This window comes from Trachymyrmex septentrionalis, unplaced genomic scaffold (assembly GCF_001594115.1).
Source record: "Trachymyrmex septentrionalis isolate Tsep2-gDNA-1 unplaced genomic scaffold, Tsep1.0 scaffold3, whole genome shotgun sequence".
NCBI lineage: Eukaryota > Metazoa > Arthropoda > Insecta > Hymenoptera > Formicidae > Trachymyrmex > Trachymyrmex septentrionalis.
Window position 1 is genome coordinate 197,649 of NW_017305462.1, and position 23,327 is coordinate 220,975.

Consider the following 23,327-nt stretch of genomic DNA (forward strand, 5'->3'; position numbering starts at 1 on the left):
TTGTGTTTTTATGATTAAAAGACGTACTTTTTACATAGGCAAAATTTTAAAAATGTAAAAAAATAAAAAAGAAGGTGTCACTACTGAGATTTGAATCGACGGTCTAAAGTTTTAAGAGTGTCCGATCAGTTCCATAGCTTAATACTGGCAAAAATGCAGAACAATCGAAGAAAAACAACTTGCCATCGTTCCTTTGTTTAATCTAATTAAAGAGAATATTATTAATACAAAACTTATCCAAGTAACAAGCTGACATTATTCTTTGTCATCTTGGCATCATTTTTTGTCAAAATGACGTTTAATATCATAAAAATAATATTAACTTATTACCTGAATTACTAAAGAATTACTAAAGAATATAAAAACAATCGACTTTTTTATTTGATGTGTCTTTTTACCACTTTTGTTATTGTTGATTTTGAGAATTTAAAATATCTCATCGCAAATTTTACGTAAAATTCATTTGCAAAATTATTGATCACACTAAAATTACATAAAAGTGCTTTATAGATTTTTGCAAGATTTAAGGAAAATCGACATTAATTAACTAGACACTAACAAATAGTAAAGAGATATGACAAATAGTTTGAAAGTGGAAAGCAGCAATAAATCCAGCAAAGTTAACAAGTCTGTCAGACCTCACTTAGCTGCGGTGTATTTTGGTTATATCGACCGGAATAACGCAGCAGCACGGTCCATCTGGCAAGCCTTAATTACCATTTATATTCTGCATTTGCACAGTTCGTGGACGATGTAAAATTACAACGGTCCGGGGAATCTCGGCTTTCATTAAAAGATAATTAAATCAGCAGCGAATCGATCCTCTGCTTTATCTTGCCGTCTCCTGTTCGCGGAACTTCCTGAATTATGCAGCGAAGCGAGACGAGAATGTCGACTTTAAAATTGTATCACGAAACGGCCCAGACTTTCAGAAGAATGGTCCCAGATATTCTTTCTTATTACACTGCCCTTTCGACATGAGCAGATGCAAAGGAAATCTTTCAGAGCCGCTTTAATCTCCTAAATGTAAAATTAAACATGGCAGTCTCATATTAGCAAAAGATTTCGTTAATTTTTTTACGTAAGAAAAAAATAACATTATAACTTTCTATTCTACAAAAATCCAATATAATTAGTATATAATACACGCAATTTTCAGAATTTTTCCACGAGCTTTTGTAATCTTATCACTACTTATTATTTATTATTCTCAGAGCGATTATTAAGGATGTTACAACTCAAAGCACGAGAAATATAAAAATGTCATAGATTTGTTTTGTTATTACGCGTGAGAACCTATATAAAATTTGAGCAAGATTCTCCTATAGGTTTAGTAGTTATTTAATTTCCTTGTTATATAAAATCTTGATTCTTATATAAAATCTCATTTTGCAATACTTATTTGCTAAATTCGCTGAAGAAATAGCATTATGAATTAAATCAAATTTTTTATATATACTGATAAAATTCCAATAAATATTTATGCAAAAGTCCATTTGGATCTTTACTTTCAAAGTTATTTACTTAAAATTGCAACAAAATATGATTATTGCGCTACATAACTAACATACTTTACAGAGAGAATTTTCTTTTAAAATTTACCCTAAAAATATGGTAGTTGTGGTACAATACAATATTTTAAGAATTCTTTACCATGCACTTCGATAAAATTAATCAAACTTATTTTACACTTTATTATAGTTTATTAATGAATGAGAGAGATTTACATTAAAATTCTTCGAAATACAATATTGTCCCACGACTATCATATTTTCAGGGTAAGCTCTAAGGAAAAATTCTCTCCGTATAGCATTAGCTAAATTATTATTGTAATTGTTTTTTGCAGTTGATTTTAGAACGTATTTACGATGAAAATTTGTTGGCTGGTATTGATTTTTCATCTAACTTCTTTAACTGATACTTTTAGCTGAGTCTTTGTCGCCTGATATGTAATTATCGAATTGTTCACGTTTGTATACTTGCCAATAAGCATACTTGGTTGCCCAGTCGTGTATAATAAATGACAGTCTCGTGCAGAGACGGTGACCTTCGTTATCCGGCGTAATTAATAAAACGACTAAACGGAGCAGCACTCCAACGCCATTAATCACAGCGACGAGAGCTATTAGTAATGCCTTTTCGAGCCGGAAGTTGAGCGAATGCGCACTCTGCACTCGTGACGTTCTCTTTCATGAAAAGGGGAAGGATGTGCAAGGATCGTGCGATTTCCCTCGGCTTGCCACATTAAATTTCCTGTCGCTCCGTCGCAAGCTAACGCGGGTATAATGTCCTAAAGTTATTTCCGTAAATGTGCCGTGAAATATCTAAAAATTATTTTCAGGACGCGTCGCGAATCATTTTTCTCAAATTTTCATTCGTTCGAATTATACACACTTTACTAGTATTTCCAACATTTCCTTTTCTCGTGAATTATCAATTTGTGACAACGGATCGCATGATCAAATTACATCGATCGTATCGATATTTTGGAAAGTCACTCTTGAAGCTATGAATCTCAACGAAAACTTGCAGGAAAGAGAGACGCTTTATCTTTCGTGCGAGACGAACAAATCATTTCCCAAGCTGTACTTTCGTCTAAAACGATGGAGGAGGCATTCTTTCGCTAGCGACTCGTGAATCACGAAGAGATGAGGGTCCTTATTTCAAAGTATTCCGAGAGTTGAAACAAATTCCGCGAACTTGGTGGATTCGATTATTAGCGGAGGAAAAGGAAGGCGACGAGTTTTCGCGCCTCGAAAACTTCTACTTCCGCTTCTGCCATACGTTCGATACTGGCTTTGCCTATCGTCGCCAGAATTGTGAGTGCAGGCGGCCGTGTAATTGCGAGTCTTCCAAGGAAAACGGAAACTTTCCCTCCCAAGTCAGAGGAGAAGAAGTGCCGACAACATGCATTAACCGGATCGAAACTTTCGATAGAAATTTCCATTACGTAAGAATTCGGAAGACAATACCGCGTCGAAGGAAACGTATCCCTTTCAGGGCTGTCTGAAAATCGCACTTTCCGAGATTGTGAGGCTGCGATCCAAAATTTCGAATTACAACTATGCAAGTTATTATCAAACATAAAACTCTGGGTTGTTATTATCATAATCAATTGTAACAACATAAAAGAAATAATATAAATTAAAATCTGAGGACTTTTAAAAATAACAATCAAAAACTAACAATTCATATTAAAACGATAACTAATTATCGTTGACGAAAAAGTCAAATAAATTAAAAAAGGAAAAAATCAATTTAAAATTAGTGTCGTGAGAGGTGATTAATATAAAAATGTGGTTTTTCAAGTTAAAAAAATAAATTGTTACACTAATTAATTATACTTTCGTTCATAAAATGTCTTATTACTTATTATATTTTTGTAGAAAATTCATTTAATTTTTCTTTTTTTAATTTACTTGACTTTTTAGCTAACGCTTAATTTAATACTCGATTACCTTTTTGTTTCTTAACTTTTGGGAATGTTTCATTTGGAGGAAGACTCGCCATGATTTAGTAAAGATTTAAAATGCACGATAAAATTACGTATAGTAGCAAAGTTTATTAAATACTTAATAAAGAAAGAGATTAATTTGCATCTTCAATATTAATTTTCGAATGCTTGAAATATTCTACATTTCGACATTGTAAGCAAGTAAGATAATCTAAACTTACTTACTAAATACTAAGAAATTCTAGCAACTTCTTCAATTTCAAACGACAAAGACTGTGAAGGATTTACAGATCTATTAGAGTTCACACTATAATCTCACGGAAGTTTCACGCAGTTCGTAATGGCGCAGAGATTTCAACAAGCAATTTTGAGCCATGTGTCAGTGGCGCGCGCGTCAGAAAAATGAGAAATATTTGATAAATCTCTTCGCGTCATTCTCTTCAGTTTCCAACCATGGAGGCAATGTCGAACACCGTGGCATGTACGCGCAATATATTTCTTTGCTGTTACGCCTCTTCATCTTCAACCCTTTTTATTGCCGTCACCTAAGCTCTTTCTCACCCTCATATCTCTCGCCAAACTTTCTCCTTCGGCCTTTTCCTTAGCTTGAGGGGAGGCTTTTTATGTCTCCACGTATGTCGGCCAGAGTGAATGGTGTTTCAATAATCGTATTTCACTGAATTTTCTCGGGCGAAATAGAAAATTTCGCTTTTCCCCTTGCTCGCAAGCTGTTTCATGCGTCTCGACATCTTACAGCCGGAAATTGAACGGCAAATGTGACCACCCCGCGTCATCTTTACCCTAAGAAAATTTCTTTACGAGAATACCTACATATAGTTAATTCTACGTACGCTGATCGAATGCGCGCGCGCGCGTGTGTGTAAAAAATTGTTCAAGGTAATAAGATCCATAGAGATAACGAAAATATCTCAATGTTTAAAAAGAGCTCCGAAATGGATGCTTCCTCTGTAAAAAAGATTTTCCAATTACATCATTCCCGACTTTAGTAATCACACATCACGTGAGCTCTAATCTCCGATCTATTTGGAATGTTCCGCGTGTCTTCTCAACGAGACGTTGGTCCAGCTGAAACTCAATAACTTGCACAATCCCGGAGAAGTTCAGTTTCAGACTATCCGCGCGAGCCGCCGCTATATTGGGATCGCACGGAGGTCAATGACATCTATTCCCGGCCGCCATAATTCACATGGCCTTCCCCGACTCTGCGAAAAGTTCCCTCAAACTTAGATTAGCGATTCAATTTGGACCGCCAGTGAATCATCTTAAAAATCGTTTTTTAATCGGGACACTCTGTAACGAACAAAACGTCCTGCTTTGCCGGGAGCGGCTTTTCCTGCCTCAGGCTTTTCCCGCATTTCCCGCCCTTCCGTTTACCCCCAACCACTCGTAGATTTCCGCGCCATTCGTTCAACGCTGCTCGGCCCGACGACCAGTAAGGATTACTTCATCTGCTAATGCCCATCTAAAATTCCGTTTTTTCCAGAGGGTTGACGGATTGGACTCATTATGTATATCCACGCGCAAAAATAATTTATTCGCTAAAGAATTCATTTTTAACAACGCTAATTGCTAACAAGCGATCGTTGTTAAATTATTTGACATTTAAAAGAGAATAGACGATGAATTATTATATTTTTTTAAGCATTCTTTTGGACACGATTAAACTTAAATTTTACAATTTGACAAAAAAAGTCTTGAATTAAACATTCTTTTTTACTATCTCTTCACCATTTAAAAATCTGAAGAAACTTAGGACTTTATACGCTGCTAAAGTGAATGCAATTCTGCAAAATAGCGTTACAAAGTTCTTCCCTTGAGGTAGTGTCAAGAGCATCGTCTCTGGTTGCGACTTCGGAGAGCAGAGAGCGTATGCCCGACATATAAAGAAGTTTTGATACTTGATATATCGGTTTAACTACACTTCCTTTCAGTGTAGTTCGATAACGTCTCACAATCAATACACATTTTCAGCTCAATATACATAATCTGTTTATAGAATTTATTTTTCATCAAGAAATTAATTTTAACTAAATAACATTGTAAGTATTTTCCTCACGAAATAATATCGAAATTTAATACTGAAAAGTGGTGATTAATTACTTATTTTGAGTATTAAAAATAACTTTGGTTCGGTGCTTTTAATACTCGCGCGAAATAAGTAATTTCCAGTATTAAATTGAATTTCTTCAAGTAAAGGTTGAAAAAAGGAAGATTAATGTCTCGTAAGAGTTGTAGATTCTTTTTCTTCTAGGAAATCATTACGAGTACTAAATCATCGTCAGTTTTCGAGTTATCTAGAATTGATGATTGGAATTCAGATACTTGAAAATTTTATTTATAACGAGAGATAGCAACCTAATCGCGCATGACGGTTGCAAAGTTGCTCGTGCGATTGAATCGCTAAAGGGTTTACGTTCACTCACCCATTGCAGGTGCGTAGATATTCAGATAGAGGCAGTCCTCGCTCTGGTTACGCAGATGAGGCAACAGTCTCTTCAGATACTCTAATCTACCCTTAGGCATTCGCTCGAGCGCTTCCTGTTCGTTTGCGATGTCCGGCAGCTTTTGGGGGCAGACTGGACCCACCGAGTCCGATAATCTGCAGAGGAAATCGGAAATCGTTCGTGCGTTACAACGAACTGAACGGTCAAAGTTTCGTATAGAATACGCGTCGCCACGTTCAATAAAGACGAACGTAGTCGACGAGAATGTATTTCGGGACGCATTAAACTGACTGCAAGGTATCTTAACTATAAGGCGAATATTATACCTAAATTGATATCTCGAAAATATATGCGGTATCTTCTTCATTAATTAAATAATTAATTATAATATTCTTCTCATTAAATCAAGTAAAAATCAATCAATTCAACGTTGCTACTACTTTTGATTAAAAAATTAAAAATTTTTTTGATAGTTACGTATAATTGTAAGTAGACTCGATAGCGATATAACGTCGGCATCCGAAAGATTTGCCAAGGAATATCTCGGCATAATTTTAGAATGTTGTATATCCTGCGATATTCTCAGACACTTCGAGTTAAGAAGATTGCGCGGCATCTGAAGTATTTCGAGCAGATCATGCTTGTTATAAAATTTGAAAGTATTTGCTTTTAAGCTGGAAAGAGAAATGGATCGACTTAACATGTAAAAATGAAAATTGATTATCCTTGACACGACTTCTCTGCATAGTTTATAATAAAAGAAACGCTTCGAAGCTTCGAAAAACAGTATTCACAACTATTCATTTATACGTGTATCATTTGTCATCTGTAAAACATTTAATTCGCAAAGTAACTCGATCCATAATTAGGACTGGAATCTATAATTAAAACGGTGTCGTTTTCTTATCTTCGAAGAAGCACATTTTACCTGACTCCTTCCCAAGGACTCGGCGCTCTCGTTGGAGAAAAGCGGTTACTACCGACTGGCGGTGTGGCGTAGGGTATTCCGAGGTATACGTCAATCGGCTTGAGGAATTTGGCATACTCGAAGGACCTCGTGATGCCCTGCACCTCGCCGTAGCGCGTCTGGACGATCCGTGGGTTGAGCTTGCTCTTGATGGAGAGCGAGAGGGCGGGTGGCGCGACCAGGCAAACGAGGATCAGGAAGAGTTCCATCTTGCCACCCTCCCCCGCCTCGCCTGCGCTACCGCAACTGATCGCGCCCGACACGATCTATGGATCACCTCCGCGTCCCGCAACGATTGTCTCTCATTTACGCCCGCACGATTAATTACAACGCCGTCGAGTCTCCCTCATCCCAATAGATTTCTCTGAAAATGTTACACGTACATCGCAGGCTTCAAAGATCACTGATTATAAATCACGCAAATGCTGTAATTTTATAATTTATCTAACTTTATTGTTGCTAATACTTTATGATATTATTATTAAAAATTAATACTTAATCATTGCTCTTACATACTATCGACAATACTGTCTTAAGCTTCACAATAACTGCAATTTGTATAAATAGTCTATCTCCTAAAAACAGATTTCCGAGATAACCAGATAAAAATTATTCTTAAAGCACTTAACCTTATCGCAACCTTACATAGGGGAGACCTGGGATAAAAGTAATACTTTGACTTTAAAATGTTGCAACAGTTAAAATATAATATTTACATTTAAAAAGTATGTACCTTTAGATGTAGAATTTATTTAGCTAGAAAATTTTCTTTAGTTTAATTTTTTTTACAACCAATTCCGGGCATCAACGTTTATTATTGTTCCCTAATGGTATTTTATGATTTATAGTAAATTTTTCAAATAAAACCTAGATAAAAGTAACTCAAATGTGCAAACCATCAACGTAGATACGATTATAATTATAATTATAGATACGATTGTACAATAATTATTAAAACACATTACGATAATACCTTCGTTATGAAGAAAGAAAATATTTTAGATTTTGTGCACGCAATAAAACTTACTTGATGGATGAAAAAAGTAATTTCTGCTCCTGCACTTGTGCACTTTCCGCGAGAACTAGCATGTGATGAACGATTCAATGCCGATCTGCCTACAGAATTTTATCATGCAGCCATACACACATATCTATTACAGTTTCAGAAATATTAACGATGTTACTATTGTCCCCGGTCTCTCCTCTAGTATAAAAATAAGATATTACTATAAAAAATGAGATCAATAATTTTTATTCTCCTGCCTCCATTAAACAAGATTCATTTATTATGTTGGGACAAGAGCAATATATGTATGTAGATTTAAGTTTATATATCTTATGTTAGAATAAATCTTTATCCGATATTATAACACACAATGGCCACAGTATTTGGCGCGAAATTAATGATCCTTTTATTCTACACTTGGAAATATTTACTTTAAAGGGTAAAAATGTTCTTCTTTTGGCAATGAATATATCGATTCTATTTTATAATACATGGAAGAATAATAGCATTGGAGAAATCTTTTCTAAAAATAAATTCTACGAACGGAAATAATTAATTTATTTTTTTAAACTCATTAGTTTTTAATATTCATATAGGGAATGTATCTAAAATAACGCTCACTAATCATACAGTGTTGTTTCTAATAAAAAAAACTGAGTCGAAAAGTCCTCTACCATTTTGTCATTTTCGCAATACCTTTTTTTGGTTACCCAATGAGCAAAATGTCTAAAATCGATGTATAAGACAACTTTCAGATATTTTTTAAGAGTTTTCTTTAAGAAACATCTTCAAAATATTTCACAAGGAACACTAAAAGATATCATAAAATTGTCTTATACATCGATTTTATTCATTTATTCGGCAATCTTTAGAAATTAATATTTAACTTAACTATTGCAAAAATTACAAAATGGTAGAGGACTTTTTAACTCAGTTTTATTAGAAAAAGTATAATTAGTGGACGTTATTTCAGATGCATTCTGTATTAATATGACAAAAGTTTATTATGTTAAACTTGACACTCATAATATTCTAAATTTAATACTGACACAAAGTTGAAGTTAATACAATAGTAAACTACAATGATGCAGATAAGAAGACGATTCTCTCACACATAATAGCATTTCATAATAATAATAGTAATTAATATCCATTTGAAATTGTTATAAATAATGTTGAAACAATTGAAGTTGCACTTTATTGCTATCGCGAATTATTTCGCACGCGGTTGCTCGCTCGATCGCATCAATTAATTTCGTGTTTTTTGTTAGTTTTAATTTCCAGGATGTGGCGATTCTCGTTGCTGGTTTGGTGGCGTATTTATTTAACGGGCCCGTTCAATTAACTATATCAATATTTAATTAATACGCACCGCGGTTACATCGATTCTATTGGAAAATGACAATGATATTAAAAAAAAAAGAGAATAGAACGAATAACCGAGTATACATCTCAATGTGATGGGTAATCGATATTCTGAGGGTGGTTTCTCCAAGGATGCACGATAGTAACTCCACCTTTTTCGTTCTTCGATTATTAGCGAATTCTAATCTTGCGACAGAAAGTTTCATCTGCATCTCTTTGATGAAAGATAAAGTAAAATGGCCGAAGGGAATAGCGACAAGAGCTGAATGCGATGGATAAGCGCGAGAAGGGGAAAGTTTCAGACTCGATAAGCGCGGAGAAACACTTTCTGTAGACATCGTACATTTGCCATATTTTAACAGAATTAAATATCTTGAAGTAAATTTAATTAATCTCTGTTTAATATCTCTCTACAGCTTTACATAAATCCTCACTTTAATGTATTTTATATTTACTATTAATTTTTTTTTTTATTAATATTCAGTATTTAATTTCTATCTAATAAGAAATGATAATATGAAAAATGTAATAAGACCAACAATTGGAAATATATAAATAGTAATTTAATCTATTTTATATTATGTGAGTACTAAAATAAGATAACCGAAAAGTGAGCAGTTTGAAAGATAATTTATTCATCTAATTTAAGGATATAAGTAAAGAGGAAAGAATAATTTTAGGTGTCGAGTTTAAAAAATATGTAAAGGTTAAAAAAATCTACGTATCACAATCAGCCATTAAATAATTAAAGAAAATTGATATAACTAGAATGCGTTGAAAACTTGAAATATTTCCGGACGTCAGTGGAATTCTTGGCACTATTACAAAAACGTCGCAACGTTTTGGCGTACATAGAGAGCGTAAATCAAAAAATTAATCACGTCTCGATGCGATTATCGAGTCTTGAATTCACATTATGAGATAAAATTACGGAGACCCGAAGTTTCTATGAGGGGATAGAGAAGGAACAAATATATATATATATATATGTATATATGTGAACATACTATATATATGAACGGATGCTGAGAAGGGGTGGGTCGGGGGTTGAGAGAAGTGCTGGAAAGGGTAGGGGATAAGTGAGTGCACTCGTACGTGGAGCCATTATGGAAATCAGTACTTATCGGCCTGGAGAGGAGAAGGAAATTCAACGTTGTGTAACGATGCCACGTTTTCCTCGTGATCCACGTGGCGGGGAAAAAGGAGATAAGCTGTTTCGGCTCCGTCACTCGCCCCGATAATTTCTCTTCCTTATCAACGACACGGCCATCTCTGTCGCGAATCCATCTCGCCGATTCACGAATCAAAAGTTATGTAAAAAATATTTTTCAAAATCGGATAAATAAAATCTAATATCACAAAGTTTAAACTGAATTGCTCTGACATACATATAGTATATCTGAAAAAATTGACTTTTAAATAAAATTCTAAGAATATTATTCAAAACAAAGATTAATCTTTCAACTTTGCATCACATTTGTCAGTTAAATTGTTAGAACTTGATTATATAAACAATAGTAATCATGAGATTAATAATTCTCTTCTGTTTTCTAATATTTGATATCATTGTAGTAATTATATCATGTTTCATAATGTTTGATGTATTTTTTTTAAATTATAAATCTTACCATTTATATATATGTAAGTCATGACTTCGATTAGTCCTTCCGCTTTCCTGGGACCTCTCGAATTGAACAATGTCGGCATAGGCTCAATCCAGAACGTTTTTTAGCATGTTGTTTGTACACTCAATAATAGCGAGAATAATTGATTACAATTTACTTCAAATATAAATTAATTCTCAAAAAAGTTAGTCTTTAGTGTTATAATTCTTATCGTGTCTCTCATTTTGTAAATTTTAATTCGCAAACATTTTATATTTCTTCTTTTTTCTATCTACTATAACTTTGCGCAACTGCGACAATTTTTCTTTTCTAATAGTTAATTAAATTTTGAATATTAGTTCCCTTAAGTTTTACTCGCAGTGACCTGAAACATAAAAAAATGTACATAATTAATTTTTACAAACACATTCGTCCAATTATGTAGTGTAAAAAATTTTTTTAATGTATTTGCAATTGTATTTAAGTTTGAAACTAATATGATATTTATTTCTTTGTTTACCTAATAATTATACAGAAATGTAATCTTTGTATAATATTTATTAAGATTAAAATTAATAATAATATATTTGTTGAAGGCAAATGTATATTTTAATAATTATAATTTACTATTACTTGGCTATAAATTGTTATTTATAAAGAGCAAGAGAAATTTACATAACTCATGGATATAATAATAGTATATATTATTAATATCAGATTATGATAATCGTATGACAGTCAACTAGATTACTAAATCAGGTCATTAATAAATTGTCAAATCAGCTGAGGATATTGTATAGAATTGAGTGACTCATTATAGCTCTTTGTTAATAATTAGCTAATTAATTTTCAAATAGAATAGAATGTTGAATCAGTTTGCGATTCAAAATCAAAACACAATTGCATACGCATATTAAAGCAAAGGTAAAGATTTCATATTTTATAAGATATTCTAAAATATTTATTTTGCAATTACTTTTTATATTTCTATGCTTAAAAATAAATTAATTACTATAAAGAGTATAACAGATTAAAAAATATGTAAAATACATATAATTGAAGGAAAGATGAATTATACAAATATAATCGTATAAATATTAATATTATCTTAAAAACTATATGCTCTAAAAAAATTTGTAATAAAAAATAACAATTAATTAAGAGAAATTAAAATTCAATTTACAAATAAAGTGAACAGTAACAATATAAATGCAAAGATACAAAAGTTTAAAGCGATGGATTTAAAGTTACAAAAGTTGAAAAAGTATATTGTTTGTGAAATAGATATGCAGAAACCTGCTCTATAAACTGATCCAATTTACATAATATATTTTTGCATACTTATTTCATAAACAACATACTTTTGTACACTGCTTTCAACTTTTGTAACTTTAAATCCAATTGTTACTATTCGACTTATTTGTAAATTGAATTTTAATTTATCTTAATTAATTCGCTATTAATTTTGTATTTTAACGCAACTTTATCAATTATCATTATTTACTGTTTTAAACTGTTTCTTTACTTTCTCTCTCTCTCTCTCTCTCTCTCTCTCTCTCTCTCTCTCCCTCCCCCCCCTCCTCGTCTTTACAATTCATTCTTATACTCTTGCTTTCTCTCCTATTTTTTTTACTTTTTTTTCCATATATATTGTAACGTACTGGGATTAAACTCAACATGGGCTAAACCTTTAATTAGACGAGAAGAGAGGAGAAGGAAAATAAAAAGAAAAAAATCCAAGGAATCTTTTTCAAAATTTTCAAGCTAATTGAAATTAAAATTGATGTGATAAAATTCTTAATAGAAATTAATGAAAAATTAGTTTAAAAAATTACAATTTTTCAATTTAATCATTTTAAATTATTTATTTGTTTAAATTTTTGTAGAAGCAGTATTATTTCAGAATTTGTGAAAATTATGTTTAAACATACATTATTATTTTCACACGAATTAACGTCTTACAAAAATACCTGCCATCTTTTATTCCAATTATTTATGAATATGTAAATAAATTTATACAGATCAATATACTTTTAAACGTATTTAATATTCTGTAATCGTACTTTTATTTAAAAATGCGAAAGTTATATCATGCTCACGGCTAATTACAAAAACTAATTTTAATTTAAGACCTTTTAATCTTATCGTGCCATTGCTGCTTACGATATCGGTATAACGCAAATTTGTTGCAGCGTGGATTCTTGAGCGAGAAACACGTCGAGAAAAGAAAATACAAGACCGGAATTTGATTACATCGAGAGACTATCCTTGAAAAGGATAAGTCAACTCTTTCTACAGGGTTACAACTGACTATTTTAGCGGAATGCCGTTATCGTCTAGACAGTGCTGGTGAACAATTATTACTACTTGGTAAACTCAAATAGTCTCTGGTCGGCGGATACCAGTTGCCAACTTCGGTGGCAAACATAAACGCGACTACCGGCATAAGTCGAGGTCTTGGTTGGACAATGTACTGTCCTACAGACTCGTTTAGCATCCCCAGTAACTATATTCAAAGCAACGAATAACGGTTACACTATGTAGCATCGTAGTTAACGATACGTTTGCTTGTTAATTCGGTCGAGAACGATACGATTCCAACGTGTACATAAGATTCTTGGAAGCTTGAACTTACGAGATAGGATTTAATCCTATCATTTGGCACAAGCTGTATCTATTAATTTAACAACATGGTAACTTAACTTTACTCAAAACAGCTTGATAATTCTATATCTAATTAATATAAGTAGAATATAAGAATACAGGGAATTAAGGATAAAACAGTTTAAGAATTTGTAAGCAAGGTCTTTCATTTTCAAAGCGGATTATTGGATATAAAGAGTTTTTTTGTTTGGATTAATTTCTTAGGAGGTTCTCGTCTCATTTTTGCGGATTAAGTTAATGAGATCGTGAGGAGCTTCATTTTCAGAGTAGCAGATATATAGATGCGAAGAGGAAAATCTAAAATTTTATAGTTTATTAAAGCAATTATTTCCTTTTCTTATTGTTACCTACGTTTATTGTTATCCTCCACATCTTACTAATGCTGTAATATTTAATACGAGTTTTGTTCTTTTCACTTTAACAACAATTTATAGCTGGACGGTCCAGCAGCAGTCAGTAGATGTTAGAACAGCGCAGGTGCATCTAAAAGAGAATGCACTACGACAGGATGACAGGCACAGGAAGACACGGCAGCGTGTGCGAGCATCGGAAAGCTATTCACGACGTGGCGCTTTCTTACGAGATTGACGGGAAGAAAAGGGACTGTGTATCTCGTAGAGCCCGGAACGCAACGGAAGAACTCCATTTCCGCCATATTTCTCGTACAATGCCGCAAAATTGACTAGCCAGAAAACGGCGTTTCGTGACTGATGCTGGCGAAGAGGACCCAAGAGGCCGCCATCCAATACCAGCTCCACTTTCCAATCGATCGATCGCAAGATCGCCACTATGCTCCCGGCGAGTGTGTATACAAATGCATTGTACGCTTGTAGCAGCCTTCAAGCGATTTATTGAAATTCCGTTTATCTCTCGGACGCTTCGCAAAAGCAATAATCCATCATTTTAATTCTTTTAAAATTTCATTTCCTTATAAGTGTTATATTATTATAATATTACATAGTATGAAATAATTATGTAAGGTGATAATTGACCCAATTAAGAGACAAATTTTTTTCTTAAAATTTACAATTCTTTTAATGACAAGCTACTGTGCTCTTAAGGAGCCAAAAAGTTTCACCCTGGGGTTGGTCGTTGGGGACAGGAGGGGGCGGAGGGGGTTGGTCGATTTTGCGACCATTGGTCCAAACACGATATACAATAAAAAGTTGAACTATTTTTTTTGGTCGAAAAATCGACCATCGGTCCTTAATGGATTAAGTTATTTACGATACTTTGAAGAGAATTTGCTGGGGAGTATAATTAAAAGGCTAAACAAAACGAATAAATGAATATATTTGGTAAATACGTGTAAATTTATTTAATTAAAAAATTGAATAACATTAAGACGAACATTAACAGACGAAAAGGGAAATATTTATTCATCCCTTCACACACAGGACAGTGCAAAGATTTAATAACACGGCTCGACGAAAAGTCACTTTTTTTCCTTTTCGAAGTGCCATAGTACATATACCTCAAAGATTTTTTCACGCTAAACACCGTTGACAAATGCCATTGGCAGAATTTACGTAGCACGTCAAAATTTTTAGTGAAATGGGCCAGAAACGGCGTTTTCAGCCATTTTCAGTATTTTTTTTTTTTTTAGAAAAAGAACCAATTGTTTCTAAATCTATGGTACCTAAAAATATAATTCAAGATCTTTCAAATAAATTCGAGTTTATCGTACGACTCATTTTTATCAAGTTATGGTTATTTGGATTTTAAACTTTCTGTATAATTATACAGTTAAATAAAAAATCACTTTTTTTCTTCAAAATATCGTGGTACATACCTCGAAGATTTTTTTCACTCTCAACACGTACGATACCGTTCATTAAAATAGATGTAGTACATCAGAATTTTTAATAAATTGGAATGTAATAATAAATTGAGATGCGGTTTTTGGCCCATTCTACTCCAATTTGCTCAAAATTCTGATATGCTACGCAAATTCTGCTTGATATCGTGTTCAGCGCAAAAAAAAAACTTCGGAACATATACTACGATACTTTACAGAGAATTTGCGTGCTGGAGAGTATAATTAAAGGGCTAAACAAAACGAATAAATGAATATATTTATTAAATGCATGTAAATTTATTTAATTAAAAAATTAAATAACAACGAAGTTTGAAGCGCTATTAAAGATATTAATGAATCAATTTTATTAATAAAATTGTGTAACTTCTGAAATTTGATTCGCTTATAGATATTAAATAAGCATGTAAAGTTATAATTATGAGTCAACAAACAAAAGAGGAATATTTACTTATCCCGGATAAGTTGGAAAAATTTAATTAAATAATTAAAAAGCTAAACAAACGGATGAAAAAATATATTTATCAAGTGCAAACTCATTTAATTAAAAAATTAATGACGGCAAAAGAATTTTACTTGAAATGCTATTAAAAGTATTAATGTAATTAATAACTAATTTAATTAATAAAATTATGTAACTTTTTATAATAGTCATTTATAAAATGATTCTCTTACATTTATAAAAACTCTAACTCTAGATACTTTTGAATCACAGACAAAAATGTTCCACTTGGACATTTAGGTCAAGAATAAATTTCATGGAAATAAATAACATCTATTTTTGGACCTGGAATGGTTTCATAATGCAACATTCAGCAAAATCCTCAGGACAAGCAGTTTCATTTTCAGAAGATGCAGACGCGGCACGTTAATTTCCGCATGAAACATTCACGGAAAATTCTGGGAGGTAGCCAAAGCGTGCGTATAAATAATGCGGGCTAAATGAAAAATTCTCTTGGGACGGGGGGTGAAATTCCATGTCTCTTCGCGAGACTAAACGAAATCCCTGGCAGGAGCTTTTTCGAAAGTGCGACGCAGCTGCGGCTACGTTCGCGAATTCTCTTCATAACCCTCTCATCCCTTCCATGTTTCATTCTCCCTCTTACTCACCCACCCTTCTTCTGGCCCGCTTTCCTCGGTATACTGAACGAAGACAAATAACCAGTGGGTTGTTTGTTGCACCATGGTCGTTTCTCCCGGAAACGGAAGGAACGTCGGAAGACCACCTAGGGGATCCGAGTGACCCTTCGAGATAGAACTAGATAACGTTATAGAGTTACAAATCGACATTTCTATAAGAAATAATAACAGATATCGTATAACTGATTGGAACGCAAATAAAAGATATTAATTAATAAGAAAAGTTCACGAAAAGTAGAAGCATTTGCAAAAATTGCAGAGAATAAATGCAGCGAACAGTTTTGCCTGAAATATGGAAGCATACAAGAGTAAAAGTTTGAGATTCAATTTTGCTTGAAATTTAAATTTTCCAGCGATATATAAACCAAGATAAATCAAAATTTTCTTTTTTTAAAGTTCTCTCTGATTTAAGTTTAATCTCAGAGAATTCAATTAGCTGACATTCGAAATCTAAATAATCTTGTAATATGTAATACGGAATAAAGAATTAATTTAAGAATTTCACATGAAGTTCCTTATTAAGTTTAAGTGTAAGGTAGGAAAAACGCATGAACCAAACACTCCAAGATTCAGCAAAGTGGAAGAGCACGAAAATCCCATTTAAGGACTTAAGTACGCAAATTTCCTTTGAATGCACACTAGATAGGCGATTTAGCGTAAATACCAAAGGATTCACATAAGTTTGTTAGCGCACAGCCACTGCGAAGGCTTCTGGGAAAGTAAGAGGTAAGTACCTTTCTGTGCGAGAGTCTCTAAGCGACAATCGAAGATATCTTTAACCAGCCAATGCGACGATACGGCCGCAACATTTTCCAGAAAGCCTCCTGTCTAAGTCCGCCGAATCCAATTCGCGGAACAATAAGGACGAACTTAACCGGTCTTGCCTTCTACGGATGCCTCGTACCTTCTCGCGTAACTGCGACCTCTAGAATGGATGTGTGGAGGATATTATCCTTCCTCAATTTTTCCTCGAATCCCCTTCGCTTCTCTTCGCGCCCTCATTTCTCGTCAGGGACGAGATTACTTCGCGGTGAAGGACGAGGCATCCTCGGGGGTTGCTCCCGATGTGATGTCGCTTGATCCTCGACTTTCTGATCAATTGTTCGCTTTCTTGTACCAGCTGATCGAATCGATAGTACAAATCGAGACTCAAATGCAACGCGATTGGAAGCAAGTTGCCAATTTTCGCGCCTCTTTTTTTTTCGGTGTAGCAAAATCACTTCGCTATCAGAGCTAACTTTATTGCAATTTTTGGAATAAATCGACGGGACAGAAGGCTCTCGGAGATGGAAACAGGACACCGACGTGACAGGAATTTATCTGCTCGTCAGGACCGCCGACCCGGATGGTCCTATTTATTTGGCTTGGCCATGAAAAATGTCCAGCTGACCCTTCCACGCTGCCAGTTTAATCCACGCTGCCCCAATTAAACTGTCACGTGATATTAATCTACCACTTGTTTGCACCTATGTCAGTGAATACAATTTCAAATGGGATTGACGAGCAATCCCTGGCTATTTTTTTCCAATTTGTCACGTCGCTGACAAAGAATACATCATCCTTTAAAGAAAAATTAATCCATGACTTTGAAATAATGATGAATCAATATTTAAGTACACAAAGCTGAAATAAAGAATTCAAACTTAAATAAATGTATTTATTTAAACGTACGCTGTTTCAAGCTATCAATATTTAATTAACGCTCGACATTACATACGCGATTTCAATTTCCCTGACCTGTTAGATCCTTGAAGTTTCATATTTTAATATGTATTTTTAGACTTTATTTTAAAAATATTTTTAAATCATAATAATGACGTAAAATTTTAGCGTATTGTAATGTATACTTAAACAACTTGTAAATTTTTATATGTACATTGATATAAAATAATATACATTTATGTATATATATCTATATATATATACAATATAAATTATTTAATTCCTAAGCATCTATTAAAAATCAGATGCATAATAAATATGCCAATTAACCTGACCTATTAAAAGTATGTTATTCAATACCTTTAAATAATTCTTTCAACGATAAATTAGTCTCGAGTATTAGATTTCAGTAAATGCGCAAGTGTGCGAAAGCATGATTTATATTTATAATTTAATATTGCGTAATTGCGAAGAATTGTTTCATTGAAAAGTGTATTACATGTATATTTTATGCATTCATATTTGATTGGATGTATGCACTTTCTATATTAGGTTTCGTTCAAAATCCGCGGGCGTTCAAATCGCGAACAGTTCTGCAGCTCTCCTGTCAACCATTATCTGGGTCGAGCCACGATTAGATCCTAGAAGTGGAATATCTACGGACGTAGCATCAAATATTGTGCGGTCAAACATTCACGAACCGTTGCATCCGGAGCAGTTTGAGTTCGGATTTTGGCTATGATAACACCTGGCCGAATTAACTCCGCGCTTATCGCGTCTCAATGTTATCAGAAGCATCCTTATTAGAATATACATCTGGTTGAGCAAATTATCCTTAATTCAACAACTTCTTAAAAAAAAAAGAGAATGAAAACAATTAAGTACAATGAACAAGAATGAAAAACGACCCATGTATACATACATTAATATTATAGAATATGAATTTTTTAATATATCTCGATGAAAAAAAATCTCTCTTTGAAGCGGTTTCGATTTCAATGTTAAATTATATCTTTATATTTTTATGTGTCAGTTTCTTTCTGGTTTCTTACTGGGATTCTAAATCCCAAATTCGTAGACCTTGTCTTTGAGATCTTAGACCCTTTAATTTCTCCAGCGCTCTTAAACGCTCGCCATCAAATGAAGCCTTTGATCGAAAAAGCGTGGCTCGTGAATTTAAAATGAATTTCTTTTATTATTTTGCAGTTGAGATAGACTTGGGACTTTTCCGATAAAACGAAGAAAAGAAAGAACCTTGATAGAGCGTGTGAGCGATGAAAAGTTGAACTTTTGAAGTCGAATGGAAATAAGATAGTAAACTCAAAGAACCACAGGACCTTTTTTCAATCGAAATTGCAATTCATAATAGCTATTAATCCGTATTTTGAGAAAACTGGAGTCACAATTTGCCAATACAACTCAAAAAGGGTGTTTTTTAAGGATTGTAAAACGAAAATGATTGTTGATATTATTAATGTTTTTTTTTTTTGCCGACATTATTTGATCAATCAGTCAATAATTTTCTGTCACAATAAAAAAATAAAAAGTTTTTTCCTTTCCAGGAAAATTTAATTTTTTTAATTATATTAATTTTAAAGTAGAGGAAGGTTATCGATACCGACATATCACTTTGTTTTTAGACAATATTTCTTAAACAAAAAAGTAAAAATGAAACTTTAAAAATATAAGTACAAAATGGTACTAAAAAATGCCTTCCATCAAACAGTATAAACAGTTATTATAATACTGTTTGCAATTTCGCAATAATTTTTTCGTACGATAAGCAAAAATGAGCTCCAAAACTGACACAATATAAGCAGTAATGCTACGTATTCCTATTCTTCTTTTTCTTTTGGAGGAATTATCTGAATAAAGTACCTACAAGTGAATGTATATTCCAGAATCTTTTCACTTCGTTATAAAACATTTTTATTGAATTATGTGCATATTTACTTTATGCTGTTTTGCAAGGTGCAAATATGTAACGCGATTTTTCGAGAGGTTTTCCATGCACGATTGTTTTCAGCTCCAACAGAGTTATTTGACACTCTAAAGCAACATTATAAAGATTAAGTTAGCTCATGATCTGTTTTACAGACAGGTGTGGCGATTTACGCTACACCCCAATTTTAAATTTAGAATCGCATTATGAAAAAAACTAAAGAGAAAAAATAATCTAAATAAAACTGATTTAGGAAATTACAAGCATTTAAAATGTAATATTATCAATAATATAGTCATTGTTATTTAACCTACGCAATTTGCAAAAGAAAATCGTAAGAATTTTATTTTCGTATTCGTAGAATTCGTTCTTAGCTGATTTGATTAATAGAAAGAAGCCACAAATGCGCGAATTATTAGTTTGTACTTATTTGATTAGCTGAACGGATCGTTATTTTATTAGTATTAATAAAGTGCAGTAGTTAAAAAAGTTTCTGAGAAAGGGGGTGTCACTTTAAGAGACCTATGTCAGTATCGATGACTTTCCTCTATGGGTGCGAGAGACACAATATACAATAATTTGTTTGTCAAATAGAAAATTTACACATTCATAATACGTGTAAAATTTTATTAACGTCCGATTAATTATTAATAACATCGATAACGTCCCGTGACATTACAGCGAACGTTAGAGAACTGAGAATATAGGTTTTCCATCGGTATACCTGAGAATTATGTATATCATTGGTACTAACACGACGTGGACGTGTTGCTGTTGACCAGCTTGTGTAAGGATCGTTGTTCCTGCGTGATCTATGCGACGCGCGTAAAATCGGAATAACGCGCGATATAGATTTCACGCCTGACAAATTTAATTACAGCGCCGGGATATCCCCGTGTATTATTAATCAATCTGCACGGAACGAGGCGAGCGCGTTTTCCGTAATAACGCTCCGCTATATTATATCATCTGTTCGAACGGCCGATGTAATTACGAGATTGTCGTAATACTTCGTCACGGCAAAATAGCAACGCAGGCGATCGGAATCGCATTTCATCGACAACCGTTATTTATTACTGTATAAAAGCGAAAATAGTTGTATAGAATTTAAGATGCGCCGGATGTATTACATATAGTTACATTTACCGGTTTATCCGCTCAATTCTTTCGTGCGTACCGCACGAATCTCGATTGATTTCTTTGTTTGTCTATTGATACGATGAATTTTATGATTCTTTCACGCGCCGGCTACTATTTTCCTTTCATACAAAATCTGCTGAAAAGGAAATCTCTCGTTCCGTAAATACATATCGGACAATTAGAAAAAAGTTCTTCCAAAAGTCTTTTTGGATTAAACTTTTCGACAAGTTGATTTCTAAATAACTGACACGGACCAACCTATAAATATGTAAAAGTATACCTATTATACCAAACATACTGTATCATAAGCAATCATTTTATTAACGTGCAAATTGCTGATTATTAATAAAATTATGCTGGCATTTTTGACTTTATTATAAATAAAATAATAGCATTCCGAGCCAACGGTGCATCCGGACTAGGTACCCTTTGGCGGGTTTGTTTCGCGGAGGCAAATGTGGGTTAATTAATCACGCGATTTATTACATTTTCCCATTATTTTTCCTCGCTCCCGGACGCGTCGCGGGCTTTTGTGTGAAACAAAGCGGCGCAGCGGCGTTGCGGTCTTTGTCCGTGTCAGCCGGCTGCCAGCGCCGCTGCTGCTCTGACAATTCTTGCTACGCGTAAAGAAAAAAGGAGAGTCTGAAAAGAAAAAAAGCATGAAAGGACTTGTTCGAGTTAATTACATGCTACCTACAGGACAGCCACAATTTTTCTTGCCCAACTCAGACCGGCACGTCGCATCGCCGCCGCCCGATAAATTCACGCTATATCTACGTAGCATTTTGAATTTATATTGAAATTATGTGTAATACGTCCTTTGTATCGATGCCGCACAGAATCGATAGCATTTCGCATCGCGTAATATAAATTTACAATGGATCTTTTCTCATTAAAAATTAATTGCGGATTCATAATTATAATGCTATCCGATGAAAATTAAGATTAGGGAAGAAGAAGCACTTTAAGCGTGCGCACAAGTAAATTTTCGAACCCTTCATTTATTGGAATTATATTTTAACTATTTGCAAATTATTTATATTTCATAATTTATAAAAAATTAAATTGCCCAAAGAGGGGGCGTCTACCATCTATTTTACGCATCACTTACAGCATCGACTCGATATTAGTCCCCTTTGCAATTTAATTTTTTATATACAATTATGTATAAGGAGTCCAATTATTTACTTAATTAATTTAATATATTTATTACTTTTTAATAATTTATGTATTTATTTTAATTATTTAAAAGTAAATATATATAAAAATCATACATAATTATTTGTATATTAAAAAATGTAATATACAAATACATAAATATTAGTAATATATATTCTGCTAGAATATATATACATCCTATAAAATATAAACGTAAATTTCTCTTTCCCGAGCATCTGTTATCAGCAATTTTCTCTAATCATCAGCAATCTGTCTAATCCGTTCTGCTTGTGCCACAGGTCCACAATCCCTCACCTAAAACCTGTTCGTCTAACGTGTCGTTGACAAGAGGCGTAACCGGAAGTGAAAGGCATTTACGAGCGGAGCTCTGCGTACTTATGCAGGAATTTAGCGAGAAAAAGCGGCTTACCGGGGGTAAACAGGTATAGCCATCAATCACTGAGCATCGTCGTAAGTCTCATCCGCATCCGAACGAGTTCGCCGTTCCGAGCAGCATTTACTTTTCTCCAGAACAGCGAAAATTTAATTGGAAAAGTTTCACGAAAATTGTCGGACCGCTGCGCGTTATATCGAAGTCTTGTCGCAACTGTCGGGAAGGTTTTAGCAGTGCATTTTGATTGATAATTACACCCGAAAGGATTAAGTCCGTCCTGAACTCTTTGTTTAATTGTATGGATCAGTTAATAGCTTGAACGATTGCTTGTCTTCGCGCATTCCAAACTTAATTATATTCAAAAAGAGAGAGAAAAATATAGACTCCTTTTCTAAATAGATATTGAAATTTCTAAGGAGATTATATAAATAAAAAAAAAATAGATGTGGATTTAGTATTCGAAAATTCAATAACGCTTGACGTTTTAATTTTGAAAATATATTATATAAAATTAGTAAAAAAAGAACCTTACTATTTTTTAAGCATTTTA

At 33.5% G+C, this 23,327-nt stretch overlaps 1 protein-coding gene across 1 annotated transcript in view; it reads right to left on the minus strand.

Annotated features, from left to right (window-relative positions):
* The window catches only part of LOC108749553 (neuroligin-4, Y-linked-like), a 251,026-nt gene that overhangs the window by 184,263 nt on the left and 43,436 nt on the right, over positions 1–23,327 (minus strand). Inside the window, exons 2-4 of the mRNA XM_018488328.1 lie at positions 10,886–11,246; positions 6,848–7,250; positions 5,899–6,074 (exon numbers count right to left, since the gene is read on the minus strand). Of these exons, the coding sequence (XP_018343830.1) occupies positions 5,899–6,074; positions 6,848–7,095 (424 nt within the window). The 5' untranslated portion in view covers positions 7,096–7,250; positions 10,886–11,246. The remainder of the gene's footprint in view (positions 1–5,898; positions 6,075–6,847; positions 7,251–10,885; positions 11,247–23,327) is intronic.